Genomic DNA, 20,588 nt, shown 5'->3' with positions numbered 1-20,588 from the left:
GCAGTGAAATTCCATCGATAAATACACGTTCTTTCTCTGTTTTTCCTTTTCCCTCTCTTTATTTTATTTTTCTTGTTTCGTCGAACGTGTTATTCGAAAGCCACGCTGGATCGATTCTACAAATTAAAAGTAGACAGAAAAGACGATGTTGCAACTATTACAATTATACAGTTATCGTGACATCTTGCTGTAACGAATAAGCGTATGGATGCGAGTGTTTTGTTTCTTCACATATTAAGTATTAGCCGTGCGTTTACGTAATGCAATTAAGAAATTAATAAAAAGCTGAGTCGATCGGTTTGGCTTCTGAGAGGTTAAAGTGCAAACGTCATCGATGATGAAGACCATAAAAAGACCCGTCCCCCTGTCTATTACTTCTCCATCGATGATTTTTTCCTCCACGACCTTCGTAGCGCTTTTTCTTCACACTTTCAATCAATCCACTCGGTAATATTCATAAATTGACGCAAACGTAGTCCAGCCAGCGATAGAACTGCATATAAAAGAGCGCTGCCTTCGAAGGATGATCGTATCGATGATCGATTACGACCGTTCGCGTTTTTGCGAAACGCGCTGCCCATTATTCGTGGCGGTTCGCTTTGTTTTTCCGAACTTTCTAATGGGCGAGTCAGCGGGAGGGAATTTCGAAAGGGAACGAAATCGTTTCCACCCAGCTCGTAACGCTTCATTTCTGATTTGTGAAACGTCGAGCAAACGAAATCGCGCGACAATCGGCGAAATCGAGTCGCGATTCGAAAATGTGTACACCGCGAAACGCGTCTGACGCAACGAAATTATAGCGATTATCGACCTGGACGGGCGTAATCGCGGCGCAGAAAGGTTTCTCCCTGTGTCAAATTAACGTGCAACGCGATCGATCCAGGGAAATCGTGCCTCCTCCATGGTTGTTAATTTAATATTTCCCGAAACGACAATATTCGTGCTTTGAGCTTCGTGACTTTGTCTCTGGACTTTGCTATTGACGGATTTAGATTATGAATTTAATACCATAAGCATGGTTTAAGAATTCCTCACGAAAATAGAACGAAACACGCGCTGATTATGATTATTTCGTTTAAGAGAGATTATCAAGTTTTCTACTTTAAGCTTAACTGATAAGATTACGATATAATAGAGTTGCCTATTGGTTGTACGAGAATAGCAATCGAAAGGTTTCTAGCAATCTAATATTTAAATTGTACTTGTTGGAAGAAAAATTGAGATTTCATAATCAATAGCGAAAGAAAATACAGGTTTCATATTCAAAAGTACAGCAGTTACTACGAATATTAATTGTATATAATACTACGTATGTAATTGTATATAATAATACTACGAATAAAAAAATAATTTGGCTTGATTAATCTCGTATTGGTTTCTTTAAATTACTGAAAAGCTGGGCTATCTACTTGTTGCAGCAATCCTTTCAATTTTGATATTCGGCTTTCATCAGTAAATTACGGATATTCCTGCAAATTGACGATTTTATGTGAACAACAAAACGAAGAGATAGAACCTGAATAAAGATTCGTTTCGCTTGCTTAAATATTATAAATTACGTAATGAATATGTCGCTTTGAATATCTTCTTGAATATCGAGCATTATATACCTACTCTTGAATATTATAATATGTGCATAAAAATTGTTTATATCTTTATGATTTACGTCAATGCATAAACAAGCACATCTTTTTCATAACAGCGAGGAATCGGGGATTTGGAAGACTGGTTTCTTCGTTATTTTTCCATAATTACTTTCGAATTTAATATTGGAGATGCGAGAAAAATATTCTTTACTATTCCATTATGAAATATTTTCCGACAGACGCGAACCAAGCAAGTTGCGAAGGATTTTTTAAATCTAAATCACGCTCGACCTCGTGATCTGTAGGTCGTTGAATAAACCTGAATCGTTGGAGATAAAAATATCGAAAGGGAGGGTAAAGAGGTTCGACGAGCAAGAGAAAATTACTCGAAATGGAAGAATCATACGATTCCTCTGGTGATACTATTCGTGATAATCTTGCGACCTTATTGAAGTCGAAAGACGTGTTATCGTGGCGGCAGCTCTGTCAGTTGTTCCTTTGAATCGATCGCAATCGAATAATCGAATCGGTGACAATAACGCACCGATTGTCACCAGCGAGAAATTGTATGGAATTTTTTTTCGTAAACTATATTATCTATGTGACAACTATGTGAGTACGCAGAATGCAGGTAGAACATTTATTTACAGAGAAGATATTTATCTCGGAGGAATTTACGAAGAAAGAACTACAACGATGAGAGTAGAACGAGAAGTCAGGAATGTTAAATAAATTCTTTCTATAAATTTTCCACAAACTCTATTATTTACATGCACGGACATGACAGTGTAAATACACGTAATATAAATATAGAATTTCTGTGACGAGACGCGTATTTATTTAAAAGAAAGAATTACGACACTGAATGGAGAACGAATCATCAAGAAGGACACTAAATAAATTCTTTTACGTTATTTACGCTTACCAAGATGACAATACGGGCACACGCAACATAGATATAAAATCTATTTAAAAAGAGAAATTACAACAATGGGCTGCGCCGAGCCATCAAGAAGAACGAACGCCTGTTTCGAAATGTGTCGGAGGATGATTTTTCTCGGCTTCTCTTCATGTTTCCTTTACGAAACATCGTAAAATATTATTACAGAATGTCCTGCGAAATTGTCAAAGAGGAGAGGAGGCAGATCCTCTTCGTGACAGATTATTACGTGCAATCGAGGAACCGTGCCAGGGACACGCGAATAGTTGGTCGGTGACAATTTGCAATAACCGCGGCGAATCTGTGCCGATGATGCTGCTTTCACGAATGCAAACTGGATCGAAATTTTATAACCGCTCTACTTTGCATATCCTACGTTCTACAGATTGGAAAAGATTATATCAGTTGCATTCTATCGAAAGTTTCTCGACTTGTCCGTAACTCGATTCGTAATTACCGACAAATAGACTGTGAATGTATATGCATTTATGGGAAATCGAAAAGCGGTAAAATGCGTAGAATACATAACATGAAAAAATATATGAAACATCCATCTACATGATACTCGGTAGGCGAAACAAATGTTTGTTTTCAAGTTCTATCCTTTTAGTGGCCATAAAGATAGGAATTTGCATAAATATAAATTCAGGAACATGATTGGCAACTTTTTATGATGTTTAATAACTTTTCTTTCGAAACTATCATATATGTATAGAAATTGAAATCACACGTCTCACGTGAGTTCAACTTGTTATCGATAAATATCATTGGTATATCAAGTGAATGTTTGGTTTGAGAGAACTTAAGAATGGAGCGAAAAAAATCCCGAGGCATTTAATAACACTTTTCTATCGGTTAGAGAGTTGCGTATTGAAAGTGAAGAAGTAGATTTCACGTGAATTGAATCGCAACCTATTAACATACTCCCACTGCTTTCTTCTACTAATACCATCCTTTTACTAACTATTCAATTTCAAGTTAAGACAAAATTGGTAATATTTACCATTTCTTACGGTGAACAGCACGTAGATGAAATAGGCGACGATCAGGCCGCCGATCAGTGTCAGCATCTCCGCGGTGAGTTCCAGCAACATTTATCACGCGTTTCACATCGTATCTCTGACTGATAAGCTAGCAAACGATTTCCTCGCACTTTCGACGTAACGCTGTTTTATCATTACAGGTAGTACTCCGGTAACACTCGATATTCTGATTTCCACGTTTCATTCAATCTCTCTGACGTCCGATTTAAACGATCAATTTGTCCATTTGACAAATCACGATCTAGAAAAAAATTCCAAAATTCAACGAACTCTTGCAAACTTCTACTTATTCCACGCACTGTAAGTACCGACGTGTTCGACGTTCTTTCGGCGTTGCCTTCTTTCTGTAGCACGCAATTTCTACGTAATTATGCGAGACACCCAGGTACACAGAAGACAAGATCTCGACGATCATCCGAGAGAGAACGCTTCCGTCGCGTTAGTCGAATATATTTCCTGGCAACTATAACTTTCTCGTTTTCTCATGATCGACTAATACCGGAAGACCACACGAGCTCCGTGCATCGCTGTTTACAACCGTTGGTGATTTCTCATTATTGAGGAAAAAATTACGCGCTGAATTCGGCTCACGAAGAACTCTCCATAATTCCAGCGCGATACGCTTTATTTTACTATTTCCTCGTGATAATCGCACTTTCGATCCGTCGAATCGATTACACGCTGCTTAAGTCGTTAAAAATAGCAGGTCGTTTCCTTCTTTCTCTTCGATGACGATAAATAAATTCTTCTCTCGCAATAAGTAAAGGAGAGCGTCTTGGAAAATGATTTGATACCATCGACAATTCGTGATTACAGACAACTGTACAGCTGTATACACATTTAATACGCGAATTGAGACGACGTTGCATGCGTGCGTCTGAACACATGCACGGCGCGAATATGATCGAACGACAGATATAACGAGAACCTTTAAACCCTCATTTGAATAGTTGTCCGACGACGATCCTCTGAACTTTGAAGTTTCTCGGTGGAGATGGTAATCTGTTTACGTGTCTATCGTCAGCAGGTTATCTCTGCTATCGTTACAATTGTCGTCATCGATAATTACATCGACTCTTGTTTTCGTTACACTACAACATTTTCGTTGAAAAAAAAAAAATCAAAAGACAGATCAACGTACGTAACACAGGAAACTAACGACACCACGTACGTGGCTTTCCGAAGATATTCGAACGAATGTGAATACTCTTTATCGGTTTATTATCTGTATTATGCGGAACGTTTTGGAATTTTATTAGCCTTGTTACGAGATACGATTGTTCTGATTATAGTCAAGATCTGGTCAAGATTCTGATCAAGATCATATATGTTCATTATTCACTGTATACGATGCTGTATATTGATTTTTTAATATATTAAATAAATTTATATTGAAAATATTTTTATGAAAAAAATGTTAATATATTATGTCTGCAATAAATATCTTGTAATTTCGATATACATTTTAAAATTCGTTTGAAGTTACATCATTTTGATGATGACAGTCGTGTCTCATTAAAATACTAATGAAATTTCAAAATATTTTATATAATACATAGGATATGTACATAATCATTTTCTAAGGTAAAGTGTTTAAGCTGCAGTATATTTATTTGGAAAACATTTATTCACCTGTTTTATCAAGAACAGAGAGAAAAAGGCGAAATTTATGTGCGTGTCGTGTTACGGTTAGTCGAATCGCACTAATCGCTGTTACCTTTTTGTAGCTGGTCGCGTGAAATACTGTCAGGGAGCATTTAATACTCGCAATCATCGTAATTACCACGGTGGCGATTGCCTAATGTCGTTTAGATATTTCTTTCTATCACCTTAATTTAGTTGCAGCTCCATGTGTTTCTTAATTTTAAGCGGATAAACTGGCAAAGACACAAGAAGGTATGGTAAGTTTTTTGAAAAATGAGAAGAAGATGATTATCGAAATCAAACATCCAGGATGCAAGCTGTGCAAAACTGCTCGCAATATTGTCTGAAAAATACTTCGAAGGCATTGCGGAGTGAGGATCGAACAGTTGACGCATGGCTTCGTTGTGTGTCTTATCGAAGCCAATTATCGTTTTTCCAACGCGTAGCGAACGCCGTCTATAGCAGGTAAAGATATTATTGCGAAGCAGTTAGTAGTCTAGCGCTCGATTCGAAACTCGTACAATTTCTAAGGCTTCTTCAGAATCCTCGAAAACCTTAAAAATCTATGTTTTCCCACTGAAATGCCAACTACCAAAGTGTGATGAACAGAGTAAATTGCATTATCGACTATTAATCAGTTCATTGAATTTCAAATACCTTAAAATACCATGGAGACGGTGTTAGCTTATCGGAAGTAGATCAAATTAAAAGGGAATGAGATAAGAGACCAGGAAGTTTATTCCTAAATATTTTTGCTCCGACATGGACTACTGCGTCCATCGAGACACATCCAAATCCTGGTTGAACAGAGATAAAAAGCCTGGTGTTTACATCACGAAGGAGGCTCCATTCACTCGCGAATGAGGTAATTAAAGGCCACCCGGAGAACGCGGCGAGATTAACGGAATTGATTCGTCGAATCGTGAGTCGCTTTTTCTCTCTTTGCATCTTCCGTCTTGCTATCTTATCTCTCAAGGGCGCAATTAACGAGCGCCTAGTTGGCCCAGGTAATTGCAATTATATACGCATCGTAATTAAAACAAACACTTCTTTACGCTCATTTTAACTGTCCTTCGCACTGGAAAATAATTTCCACCTTGACGATCGTCGACTTATCTTCTGTATACCTTTCGTTGGATCTACTATCTCTAATATAATAGTAATCTAAAATTTATAAATATTCATATGCTTACGAGTATGTTATATTAAATGCAAAGATCACACGTCGTTGTTCGAAATTCACTTGGATCTCACTTTCACTTGCTGGCCGTTAGTGGCGGAATTTTCAAAGGGGTACGTTTGCTTGCTCGCCCGGTTGTCACGCGTTCATATCGTTTACGTGATATCGTAACATATTTTTAATTGAAACGGATGCTGGTTGATTAGAATACGACGCGGAAACACGAATCGGCCGATCGTCGAACCGGCGAATCGCGAGTCGCCGCTCTGTGTGTGTGTAATCGCAGGCCTGCGCTGCTCGCGACTGAGCCTTTGCCAAAGCGGCTTGATACGCGACCGACGTACCCCACATACGCCGCTCTGTACGGCTTCCTTTTAGTGGGGGATACTTTTGCGAGGGAACCTACATTTTCTAAAATCGACAGACGCCTTCTGAACGATCGTGCGACAACTAGCTAAGACTCATCGTCGCGTACGCGGATTTTTCATTTATTATTATTATTATTCATGCTTGTTTTTTTGAGATATTCGAGTATTTAATCTAGCATTTTATCATAGATATACTTTACATTATCGGTGTTTGTTTTTAAGGTAAGTAGAAATCCATTTATGAGCATTTCCATTTGTTGAAACGTAATTTCAGGTGATTATCCGAGGTTTTACCGATTCAGTCTACATATCTGAACCTGAGTTCTTATCGCATAAAGGAAAGATCATAGATAGTGAGGAAATTTGTCGAACTTCTACCGCATGAACTCCAACTATATAAATTGTTTGTCTCTAGACAAGTTCACATACAGTAATAAGCAAAACTGAACACACGCTCTTTAAAACTCTTGCAACAACTATTTTAAAATTCGACCAAACGAATTGATTCTTTCTTTGAAAAGTTAGATAGATTAGTCGACTAGACTAAAATTGTTGTTGCAATTTTTAAAACATTATTCTATCTTAACGGCTGTGTGTTCAGTTTTGCATATTATCGTAAATAGAGTTCTATCGTATTGAAGTATTTAATGCACGTGTATGAGCTTCTCAGAAACTTGTATCCCATGTGGACAGACTTTGTATTATAGATGTTTCCGTCTTTTATGCAGTGTTTTATGCAGTAGGTAATTATGCCTTTTTTCTACAGTTGTATCGGTACAAAGACACTCGACGATATCGAGCATTAATCTTCTCATTCGCAGACGCGTATTGGGTCAGTATCGATCAGTGGTAATTGAAATTCTACTTATAAACGATAATAGAATGAAATGTTGTTATTAGAGGCGCAAAATTCTCGGCTACACGCGAGAAGACTGATCTGTATCTGCGAAACTGATAAAACTCCTCTTGTCGAATTTATTGCATGTAAGAATGGCGAATAAAGATTCGAGAGAAACTTATGGAACAATGCGATCTGTGCTTTATTCAGTCGTGTAAACTGTGATAAATATATGTAGGAATAAACCGCATCATTGTATGTAAACGTCGACGAAATGGCGCGTAATAAATATTGATGGCTGAGATTTACAGTTGCATTTATCTGCATACATACAACTTAGAAACGGTAATATTTACCGCGTGAAAGTTTACAGTTTAATATTGCGGTAGAAAATTGTATTTATCAATTTGTAAACATTAGTTTTAAATTTATTAATGCTTTATCGCGTCACTTTCAAATTTTATTGTACGTTGTATACATCAAAGATTGTACAGATTGCACGATTGATATAAATCGATTGTTTTCGGACATTTCATTCAAGTAAATCACCATGCGTTATCTTCGATGCTCGATAGGATTTAAAACAATCGCGCTCTGATTTCGTCGAAAAACCAATGCCGCCCCGAACGAATTTTCCTTGAAAATAAATTATAAGTAAAACGAATGTGATTACACCTGATGACGTTCAACTTGTGTTTAATCATCGACTGTTCCAAGCAGGAGAATAAAAAGAGTGATTTTTTCCGGAATAACGATAAGACAAACTTTTCTTTCGGATACTGACTCATTTTTCTTACGCAATCAGTAAACGAGCTACGTCGTTTAAGATTATTGTCCTGAAATCATTATATTCACCATTGTTCCGTACTTCAGATCGTCCTTCGATTGAAGAACCGCGAATGAATCATTCGCTAGAAAATAACTTGCACAAAAGTCAAGAGGATCCAGTAATTATCGTCAAATATGTAACAATTGATGAAAGATAAGAAATTTCTAAGATGGGAATACACAATCAACGATGAACTAAATACATAAATTTTAAATTCATAACTTTTGTTGATAAATTTTTATCACCAAAGTGCTTAAAGGAACGGTGACCTTAAATTACCATATAAGTAGACTTTGAAACATAGTGTGAGACACATTGACGAATGATAGTTGAAGAAATAAAGTGACGGAGAGAAAATATCAGCTGAATATAAATCTACGTTCGTTTTTGTTTATCTTTTATTCATCTACTTTTGATTTAAGAAACCTACGAATACATTTAAATAAATAACCAAATATCATTTGAGAAACATACTGTCCCAGTTAAAAAACGTTTTTCCTGAATTATTCGGTAGCCTGTCATCGAATGTCGACGTAAAGCTTATGCAAACGAGTACAAATGTCGCCTATATGACTTTTACATGCGCCTTTGGCGCGACGATCGCTTTTCCATGCAAATTATCTATCCTCCATACGCGCTCTTTTGTTGCTTTTGTACATCTGACAATGCATTCAAGCGGTTTCTTTCTTATACACGTTACACATGGATCATTGTGAATGCGAGTGAAGAAACACAAAATTTCGTCGTAGAATACGTGTCGTTACTTTTTCAACGTCAAGCTATCCTAATATGGTACCAATTTACAGTAAAGTTTAAAGATCATGAATTTTTAACCATGCCTTTTTTCTTACAAGCGAGTCGCGCCTCTTCTTAGGAGCTTTATTCTTCTCGCCTGATTTCTCGAGTTACAAGTCATCCCACTCGACCAGAACCTTTCTGGCAGAGGATCAGGTTCGAATTTATCCCGATGAAACTGCGATTTCGACGCTACGAAAATCGATAGACAGTGTGGGAACACGTCGTCCTCGTTTCCCGCTTTTATCTTTTTGCTCTGCTTTCAGTTTCAATTAAAAGAGCTCGGCGCATTTTTCACAACAGCAAGATAAATACAGAGAACGATAAGATTTGTATTTATCTAGAAAATCTTTTTGTGTGTTTCCAAGCTTCTGAAATTTGAAATCATATCCCCAATTTCATCTATACTGGATTTCCTGTTAATTTTTTTATTAATTTTGGAGCAGTTAATTTCTCAATGTAGAAAGTACGAAAAAAGTGTTGGGCTAACTTTTTTTCTTTAAATTCGTCGTTTCTACGAATCGTTCACAACAATGAATCCAAGCTGTTGATCGATAATGGACATACAGGAGTGAGAAATCGTGTAGATGTCGATCTATTGATTGCGGAAAGTTCTCAGTGAGAATCGAACGTTCATATTAGAGTACATATCGATAACGAGTGACTCAGGGAATACACGTAGAGACTCGACTACACGTGACAGGAATGCGTATTGTGTATTTGAGATCTATAGGAGCGTGATACGATTGGGAAATGGCAGAGTTTTGTGTGAATAGTTCGCGTGAATTCAGAATGGATTGTTAAAAGTCAGACATCTAAATATCTGACGGAGAATTAATTTAAACGTTAAACGCTTCAAACTCCCTAATAAAAATATAGACTCGCAATAAAGACACCTAAGAATAAAATTTCATTCGAATCGTCAGATAGTCCAATTTACGTACAGAAGATTAATATCCACGAGCAAACCGATTTCCGTATGAAAAAGTTTGATTTCACAGTTTCCCCAAGATAGAGATTGTGTCACTTGTACCACATTTCCTTTCCAAATGCTACATTTTCTACTCTCAAATTCCAGCCTATGACAATTCTCAGTCTTGTACGATTCTACCACAACCATGCCGTAATTAACGTAATTCCAACCAGAATAATTAGAAAAATTCTTCCACAAGTACTGCAAAATCGTGAGCACCGAACGAGTCGTCTCCGTTTTACGGTTGCATCGACTTCTTTCTAAGGATACCTCCGGCTCGTGGGAAGGTAAAAAACGCGCACTGAATCGTCAAACAGAGACCGGCAGCGACAATGATGATTTCTACGCTGCTTATGTAACTCTCTAAAGCTAGGTCGTTCGACGTTGGTTCGCTCGTCATCGACGAACGAACGTCATCTCGATTGAAGCAAAAAGAGAGAACTACATACATTATAAAATTTTCTTCGAATCCAAATATAATACACACTACTTTGTCGAAATATCGACAAAGAAAAATTATCAAAGTACTTAGAAAGGAGGATATTGGCAAGATTCAGGTGTGGAAACGAGACCAAAGCAAGGGAATACTGGAAAGAAGAGGGAGAAAAAAGATGCAGACTATATAGAAGGAAAGAAGAAGACCAGATACATGTAATAGAAGAATGTGAAATAACGGGAGGACCAAAGAACATAGGAAAAACGCTAAATGAGACTGGAGAAGGTTTAGCAGAACTGAAAGCAATAATAGAGAAGAGAAAGGCAAACGACAGGAAGGAAGCACAGCAAGGAGGCTAAAGCCCAAAGTTGCAATAGTTTTTAGTCATTAGTTGTTAATTTGTAGTTTCTAGTTTCTAGTCTTAGTTTTTAGAGATAGAATAATTAAGGGAGTGCGATAGAATAAAGTGGATATAGTGGAGAGGTAGACATATAAGAAGCGAAATAGATATAAGAGACGTAAAACCGAAAGTTCGTCCAAAGCCGAATGGTACGGACTAAGCAATAATAAATAAACAAATATAAAATTTCCTTACTAGAACAGCCATTAGTATTCTAATCGAGTATTAATTGGCACGGTGTTCTAACATCGCTCGACTGGAGAACGGATTTTATTGAGTAAGATAAAATGTTGGGTCATCGAGATTACGCGGTGAAATAATAGTTATAGGACACGAGACTTTAGAACGGATCGCGGCAGATATGATCGTAAAAAGTCACGCGAAACGTGTATTTTAGGATACAGTCGGGGATAAAGACAAGAGCGTAGGTAAGGGTCAATGAAGCTTAATCGATCTAGTACATTTAAGTTTTATCTATTAAGACTATTTAATGAATCGTTGAAATTAATGTTTACATTTCTGTGTAAACAAACCATATCTAACGAAACATCATTGATATCTATTTCCACTAGTTGTCCACTTACTTTTGTCCCAGACTGTACATTGTGTGTATTATGTTTTGAGTCGTTTGTAAGAAGCGAACCTGTATGTGTGTTATTTGAGCGAAAACGCTCGAGGCGCCTGGGGCCAGGCAACCCGTTCCACATCGCTGCGTTGCGGTGCGATCATCCTAAATCATAACGCCTGTGCCTATACTTTGAAGCGCGTATACGTGAATTTTAAGGGTCGTTTGATATCTTTAAACGATGTCCAGGCATCGAAGATTATAGCCTGATAAAATATAGCTTGATAAGAGGTATATATTGGTTGTGAAATCAAAACTGTGTGTGCTGTCTCGTTTGAAGAATACGAACGACGTGAAGGGCTACTTACTTTCTAAGGACAATCGCAGGGCCATGGCCAAACGTGAGAGCGCGTCTACCAAGGGTGTTATATGTCTTTCCATAAGCTTGTCATCTAGCAACCAGCGTTAGTCGAGTTATTAACTCGAGCGAGGAAACGTGCAATTAGAAATTGATGTCATGTTTGTTTCTTTCATCCTTTTCATTAACAACTGCTATATTTTCTTAATTGCAACTGTTAAATGTGCATTCTGTACAGAGTGTTTTAAACCGTATCTCCGTCTTAAAACATGTTACATTAAATCGAATAAGATACGTTACAAGTATTAGAACTTTACAATGGAAAGTTAATCGCGGAGGAATATTTTTGTCATGTCTCAAAATTACTCCTTACTTGTATTCCTCATTTTCGGTGTCTTGTATTTGTAAATGGATATGAAACAGCCTGTACAGGTGCGGACGTTTTCTTGTAACTTTTGTTTCGCAGAGGAAACGTTCGGTTGCAGAGTCGCGGCGCAACCAAGCGTCAAAGAAGCAATCGAGATACCCGAGAGTTAATTGCCAACCGGGCACTGCCGCGTTTTAGAGATGTATCAGGGGTAAAAAAAAAGCGATCAAGATGGTTGGTAGTTAATTGTTAAGTAGGTAACAAATACGCAGCGGGTAGAAATATAGCCGTAGCGATTAAGAATGGAATTCGAAGCTCTCCAGATACGTCTTCTTTCTTATTTCAATGCATTCGAGCGTTTTCTGCAGATGGCAGCATAGCTTGGTTACACATCGGATACACTTGCGGTCATCTAAACTTATATTTGTTAAAAAATTAAAAAAGCAAACATACGGAGAAATATTAATTTATAATGTTCCCGTTACTTTTCTCAATCTGTTTCAATTTATAAAAATTAATTGTTACGTGTATTATAGTTCATTTTTCAACGTAAAGCAGAGCAAAAGGCGCAAGAAAGTGGGAGAGAGAGCAATTACTTGCGTATTTGTGTATTTAGACTTACATGCTGGATGATCGTATAATCGATGGATCGGGGTGTCGTTCAAGTTACCCATCAATCTCACCACTATCTTCTCAACGAAATCTCGAACCGTTTCCATCGTGTTCGCATCTTCTTGCTTCGTGGCCAAACCCTGTCCCGAACTGGTAGCTGCATTTTCCACTCCTAAAAAAATTCAAATATTTCTTTAATTTATTTGCAAAACATCGTACAATGCTTTATACTTCATAGTCAGCTTTAATTTAATTAAACGATCGACGAAACGACCGATGAATTTATATCTCCTTTGAGAATTAAAATCAAGGACGTCGTTTAGCCTCGTAATTAATTTCTTCGTTTCTCATCGTTTGCGGTACTTGCACTATCTTTCGACTGAATTGTTCCACTGGAAACGGAAGCGAGATTCATCAAACCGACGTTATTGTGTTCAATTAAGCACACTACATTTAAATTCCTTTGAATCTTCGTAAGGTTCGCAAGGAAAAAGATTCCATGTGAACGATGAGCAGCTGTCCCTGCGATATCATTTTAAACTAGGTCAACGAGCATAAGTCCGGCATCGTTAACATTACTTTTACCTTATCAGCTTGATATATGAACATTTTATAGCACACATCACATATGTTTCATATATGATTGTCCAATTTTTTTCTTCATAAACTGCGAACGATTCCTGACAAATAAAATACTAGTTCAATTAACAATCTAACGCAATATCTTCAAAAATGCTATCGTATGAGATTAACAGACAAGTGGCCATTATTTAACACGCGACTCTTTAATTTGTTCGTCTCAAAACTGCAAATAATCTCCGCCAAACAAACTACTCGTCTAATTATTCTCCTATATTATTATCTATATTATCGTCCAGTTATTATCTTCAATTTAACAAGAGTAACAAAAATATCTGCAAAAGTGACCACGATATTAAAATCAAGTCATCATTCGTCTACTTCAACAGGTTCCCTAACTTTTCCATCCAATTAAATCCATCCATCTAAGATACAAGATAACAAGCAAGAAAAAGGAAAAATGGAAACAACTTACTCATTCACGCGGCCGTAACTTTCTCCCCCTTTCGTCAGAACGAACGGTTGTCCCAACATGAGCACGAATCGCGCGTTGCCACGAACATTTTCAAAAACTGTCGACCGAATCGATTTGTTTACAATAGGCGCCGGTCGAAATGACGTATCAAGTATCGGTTCAAGGGAACGATGCGGCGCGATCGCGAATCTTTGTGCAACTGACGCGGCGCTTTCTAAACGAAAGTATCGACGACCATTAAAGATCTACCACTGTAGTCCTTTTTTCCCCTTGTGTTTGTAACCGCATTCTCTTAGGCGAGTACCGCAAGACCGGTATATTTATCAGTTATCACACGGCTTCGAGGCCGCTCGAGCGCGAACAGACATCGATCTTCGCTCGAGGATACTTGGTTCGACGTTCGTCCCACGGCGTCGATCCTTTGCCCTTCAGTTGAATCAAAATACGATCTCTTTAGTCTTCCGAGTACTCCGTCCTTCGTTTCCTATCATCGACCATTATGTGTTTTATTTATTCAATCTTTTACTACAAACTCTCCTTCTACATCCTTTTCTAAAGATGGATATTTAAAGATCGTTACGGATCTTGAGACGATTCTGATGAAGCTTGATTCTGATGGTCGTTTTGATTGCGTTTTGATGTCGGATGTTGCGAAAGGATTTATGGAATCTTTTATAATTTCTTCTATAATTCTTCTCCGAAGATGGATCCGTAGCGTAGAGTAGAAACTGTTACCGATCTTGAGATCAGTGCGCCCGTTTTTGTTGCTTTTTAATCTAGGACAAGAGTACACTTATGAAACTTCTTTTCAATTTTCTATCACTTGTCTCTGACGAGCATTAATTTCGTGCTTGAAAACGAGGCTCCGTTTATTAAACATTTTTTATCACACACTTTTGTCGAGTTTCAATTTGTTCGTTCTAGTTGCACTCTGTTCTCGAAAGTTCGAAAAGAACGAGGCCCTATTCGTTAAATATCCTTTCTTAATTTTCCATCGATCTGTTCTTTTCACATTACGTCTTCAACAAGCCTGCAGTGAACAAACGAGAAAAAATGTCCGGAGGAAGTTTCTTCGAAATTTTTACAATGCCTGCAGAATCATCAACCGACTAACCCGTTCCACTCGTCGAGCCTTTCGAAACGTCTCATCCACTTTTTCATCTCCAATCATCCCGTTCGAAGCCAGACTAATCCTTCAGTCTTGATTAGGTATCGCGACTTTCGCGCGCTTCTGCCGTCCTTGTCTGCTATTTTCCATTTCTAAACGTATAGAACCGGTTACTGGAAGCCTTCCTTACCATCGACCAGATCTCGAACAACCTCTCTAAAAGTCTTCGACGACGTTCACTGAAAAATGGCAAGGAAACGCTAGGTTCCACGATATTTTCACCAACGGGACCTGCTTTCACGTTGTCGGCTCGTTCGACTTCCGTCCTTCGCGACTGCAGCTTGTTCGCGTGCACGTTGCAATTATTATCGATACACGATTATTCCCCACGCGTGGGCCCTGGCAGTCACCTTGCGGTTGCACAACACGCGCGTGCACGAAGTAAACGACGTATCGTTGCGAGCCGAGCCGAGAGGAATCCTCCTTCATGGAATAAACGACACGAAAGAAAATTCACGCCGGAGGAGAGGGGAAAAAATGTTGCTCGATCGGTCCGAGTGGCGATCGACATTGACCGCTCGGTGACTCGTTTTGCGCGAGCGGATTCTTTCCAGGGATGCGAGTAACGGAGCGGACGAGACGGCGAAAGAAACAGGCAGAAAGGATTACAGGAGTGCGCGATGTTACTCCCAAGAGTACTGGAGCAGAACTGAGGTTCGCTACGGAGGGCCCGGAGACAATAAGACCGATGAGCGCGCGGGAGTTCCGCTTACAACCGGCCCGAAAACCGATCGGAATTCGGCCCCGCGGCTCCTAATCGACCCTGCCACCGTGTCTTAACAACCTGCTTGCTTTAAGCTTTTTCCGCGCCCCTTGCATGATGCCTTGCAGGACAGGAGTAAAGTGGTTTCCTTGGAAATACTTATCTAAAGCTCGTCTTTCTTTTCTTCATGACGAAGAAAATGTTTCGTAGTCTCTTAACGAAGGATTCGGTTAAAAGACGCATCGTAGTGGGAATTTTTTTTTGGTATTTGATATTAGGTGTTGTGTATAAAAGTTAGTTTTTTTTTTTTTTTTTTGGTTTTGATAAATTTTTAGAAATATGCGTACAAGTTTCTTCTTCTCTTATATGACCAAGAATATGAATTATGGTCTTGTACGGAGGAACCTGTTTAAAAGACGCGTTGTTAGAAGAAGCTTTCCAGTGCAATTACGAGTTGGAAGTATTTCTTGAGGAAGAAGGATATTAAGACACGTTTCGTTAGAAGCTTTTCTCTACAATTGCAAGCCGAGATTATCGTGGATATAGGTTGATCATGTGCTTTAGATTCTTATAAACTCATGGACGTATTTCCCTAAAGGTTTTCTTGCTTTTATGCAACGAAGGAGATGAATCGTGATCTCCCGCGGTAGAACAGTATGTAAATGATCTTAAAAGATTAAGGTGCTTTAGATTCTTACAAATTCTTGCAGATGTATCTCTAAAATTTTCTTTCCTTTTATACAACGAAGAGAATGATTTATGGTCTCTGGAGAAGAACGATACTGAAAGATTTTCATTCTTAAGATATTTATAAATTGAAACTCTGATGAATAAAAGTAACGCGGTGTGATCTAGATTCTCGTAAATCTTGTCTCACATTCATCGATCTCAGGAGAGTACAAAATCTTCAGATTTGCAATTTTTTCAATTTCAAAGATCTTCAAGATTCTCAAATTGGAACCTTCTCGTCATTCTGTTAACATCTTTTCATCGTTCTAAAGGCCCATACGCTATTCAAAAGCTCCCCCTAAATTTTCATTTACAATTCCCAGTGTAAAACTTTTATAAAGACGTTCTATCATTATCGTCAATGTTTCGTCCTATGTTTTATATAAAAATTCAACTTCAGCTAGCTTATTGCAATTCACGAATTTAACACGAGCGGTAATCAAGCGAAGAGATCGCGAGTTCTAACCAGCTGGAGGATCTGGTTTTCTGAAATTTCGCACGGCGGAATGCGCCGCGATCCATGCCGGTTTCCTAGAAGAAATAACGAGCGTGGATCTTTCGGCTCGCGAAAAACGACGAACAGGGACAAAACTGTTGGGCACGACCGTGCTCTGACCATGTTTGGCGAAAGAACAGATCCTTGGAATAGGCTGTGTAAGTTGGTAGAAATCAAGAAACCTGATGCGTGTATCCATGTACAAAGAACGCATCTCCATTTGGACAAACCTCCTGCGATCTTGCCTCCTTCAGGAATTCATAATTCCTGTAACTCTTAAACTGCATCCTTCAAGCTGGTCTTTCAAACGACTATTCAATTAACATTGTGTAAGCCTTCTCTAACGTGGATAAGTTTTTTCGATTTTCTCGGCTTCTTACGTCGCAGACTAATTTTTGTTGCAAAATGGAAACAAGAAATCAAATATCGTAGATTCTTTTATATCTGTCTTAAAGTTAAGAAATTTTCGAAGATTTTGGATCGAAAAGCAAAGAGCTACAATTAATTATAATTCTTTTCGCAAATAAAGAAAATTTTTCTTATAAAGAGTAAAATTCAGGAATTGTGACTTGATAGTTAAACACAGCATACACACGTAATATCAGGTTAATAAAACGAAACCACGGATCTTGTTAAAAGTTTCTTGTTCTTCAAAACTTCCTTGAGAAACTTTCCCAACGTTACTCAACTCTCTATACGTACATATGCAGCCTCGTCGATACGAATAAAATACAAAGTATAAAATTCTGGATGGAGGGGCAAATCCATAGCATAGCATAATTCGATGACAATCTACTTTCGTGCTTGCCTAACGTTATGATCGAATAAGATAAGATCATTTGGGTTAGAAGTATATTCGTGTCAAGCTAAGTAGTTTGATAATGACAAATCTTTAAATTGTTTTCTAATAATAGACTATTTAACTAATTATCGATGACCTCATAAACGTTCAAATATGTTACGTATACGTTATATTTAGAATAGTATATTATCGACAATTTGATAGCTATAGTTTTTTCATAATGACAACTGACCTTAATATCTTCTGTTGTAATTATCCTATATAATTTAGTGCCGTGTGAATGTTATTTATTTCCACAGGTTATTTTATCGTTTAGTTTATTAGCTCTCATAATATACCATCTCCTCACCGATCTCAATGATTCTACCATACTGTTATTCCAATCATTTTCTCGTTTCTGATGTTTTTTCTCTTACTGCACCTGATTTATACGATATTTTCCTATTCATTCATTATTATGTTCGACTAATAGTGTCTTACAACATACAGCATACAAGTTTGATTATTCTGTGTAAAGTTGAAGATCGAACTTCGAGATATCGGAGCTTAGCTAACTTAAAGAACCTTGTCTCACTACACAAGTGACCCGCATCATAACTTGCACTGTCAAGTTATACATAACGGGCCGAGAAATCATGAATCGCGTACATTCCACGTGACGTGGGACACGAGCATTTTTTTCCATCGAAGAAAAGCTACAGTTTCCACGGGGCCACTATTTTATCCGTCCGCTATCTAGTAGATAGAAGTTCTCGTTCCTGATCAAACGGTCCGATACGATTCACGCGGAAAAGATCGTAGGCCGTGTGCAACGAACAATGAGCATCGCGGGGAATCCAGCGTGAGATCATTTTTGCGACCCGTTCTTATTGTTGCCTCTTCCGTTACACGACTTTTCTGGCTTGGAACAAGGACGCCCGTTTCAAGATGGCACAATGGTGTCTCAGCTCGCGATTCAACGCTGAATCCAACGTCAATTAACATGTTGGCTGCAAGATTTTCTCAGATAGTTATTTCGGGTTAATTTCGTTTTTCTTTATTTTCCTTGCGACTGTTTTTCCCACTCTTTCACTGGATCGCTCGTGTCGTGAATCTCCTCCAATTAGCTAAAGATCTAAGATCCCCTCACAGCTGTTTCCGTATAAAAGCCTGGACAAATTGCAACGTTCATTACGTCGATTGACGTTGATCTTTCGTGTTGACAGGTTAGATAATCTTCTTCGATTAGTAACAACGTCTCACGAATTTCTCGATGTTCTTGCGGTAATCTATTGGCGTGAGATGACGTTTTATTGACTAAGACGGCGAATTGATGGATGATTTCGTATATGTTATTTCGTATTCGCCACGTCGTATGCTTGCAAACGTGTACCTACGTGTTTCGCGTAATTTTCGCTAATCTTGCGTTATCATATAAAATATGTAAACGGCAAAATATATACAAGGAAATAGAGAATAGAGAGAAAATTCGAGATAGATGATCGACCAAGTGATAATTATAGCGGGAGAAAATGAAAATAGTCGGTAGAATTGGAAACATCTGACTTTCTAAAATTCAAGTTCTAATTGACCTATCGTTAAGCTCAGCTATATAGCCGAACAGTTGAAGAGACGAGAGGATCGCAAGGAAGACGACGTCAAAGCGAGGGAAACAAATGTTACGTGGAGCAAGGGCAACGCGATTAAAATTTACACGAGGTCGTTTCGACGTTTAATTAAGCTTTACATCGTCGCTTAGAACAGATGGTTCGAGATTATCGTCGAGTCGTGGAAATTCGCTCGAATTTCACGCCGCTCGCTGCCTCCACGACAAACTCGCAATTAATTCCCTCTCTAGCACCGTATGCACAACGCGTATCGATTCGTCGATCGTTCACCGCGCCCACGGCTTCCAACCTGCAAATCAATTTTCCTCGAAGGTCTTGCAATTGTCCGCGATTCTCCTTCGAGCTCGACCTGTTCGCGATTCTTTCGTGGACAATCGTTTCTCCGTTGCTTCTTTTCAAGGCACTGCATTAGCGAGGAACATGTAGGAATGCTTCACCTTGTGTCGCCTTGGAAGCTGCATTATTTATAAGGGGTCCGTCGGATCGATTTTCTTGGGAACTCGACGGACGCGTCGATTTTCTTGCATTCGCAAGTTTTACTAGCTGCACTCGCCGTGTCTAGTCACCCGATACTTTTATTCAAACTTTTCACGGTATGTTTGGTGAATAATTTTGGATGCAGTTTGGAGCAGAGGGTGGCGCAACAGGTAGCTATTGTCGTTTGCAGAATTCGCGAATGCTTTTGAAAGTCTGTAGGTTACAGAGACGAGACAGAGATAGAACATTTTGCAGCGGCTACAAGGAGTATCGGGATTTTCTCTATGCTATGTACCTTTCCTTTCGCTTTATATATTATACTGGATATGAAATATTCGTTTGACTTCCCTTGAGGATGTGCTCAGTACTGGAATTATAAAACTTGTCAAAGTAACGGTTCTTTGATATCTTGTTATTCCAATTATAATGCTAGTATTGTATATAATTATTATGCTATATAATTGCTTTCAAATGTTTATGACAAAATTAATGATAATATTGAAATAAAATCATGGTTATATTGTATTTGCTTATTTTCATCATAATACTTTAATTATACGCACTCGTGCATAGTATTATAAGTCTGTAATATTAGCAAGGAACTTTGAATGAAATTGT

General features: G+C 38.2%; 1 protein-coding gene and 1 long non-coding RNA gene across 9 annotated transcripts in view; one reads left to right on the top strand and one right to left on the bottom strand.

Moving 5' to 3' along the window:
- LOC117205365 overlaps nucleotides 1-20,588 on the bottom strand; it is a 54,606-nt gene that overhangs the window by 10,853 nt on the left and 23,165 nt on the right. For 3 of the 8 annotated variants that reach the window (XM_033443695.1, XM_033443692.1, XM_033443693.1), the window contains exons 4-5: nucleotides 12,945-13,106; nucleotides 11,966-12,049 (exon numbers count right to left, since the gene is read on the bottom strand). In XM_033443695.1, coding sequence (XP_033299586.1) covers nucleotides 11,966-12,049; nucleotides 12,945-13,106 — 246 coding nt within the window. Of the gene's footprint in view, nucleotides 1-3,529; nucleotides 3,811-6,406; nucleotides 6,709-11,965; nucleotides 12,050-12,944; nucleotides 13,107-13,988; nucleotides 14,139-20,588 lie in introns of those variants that run through there. The other 5 variants (XM_033443698.1, XM_033443700.1, XM_033443697.1 and 2 more) reach the window with 4 other exon arrangements.
- On the top strand, nucleotides 6,905-7,903 carry LOC117205374. Its single transcript, XR_004487223.1, has 2 exons — nucleotides 6,905-7,504; nucleotides 7,583-7,903. It is a non-coding gene; the product is annotated as an uncharacterized LOC117205374 (long non-coding RNA).

Source organism: Bombus bifarius, unplaced genomic scaffold (genome assembly GCF_011952205.1).
Source record: "Bombus bifarius isolate JDL3187 unplaced genomic scaffold, Bbif_JDL3187 scf7180000007990, whole genome shotgun sequence".
Taxonomy (NCBI): Eukaryota; Metazoa; Arthropoda; class Insecta; order Hymenoptera; family Apidae; genus Bombus; species Bombus bifarius.
The sequence above is the reverse complement of the archived record's forward strand: the minus strand, read 5'-3'. Positions and strand labels throughout refer to the sequence as shown.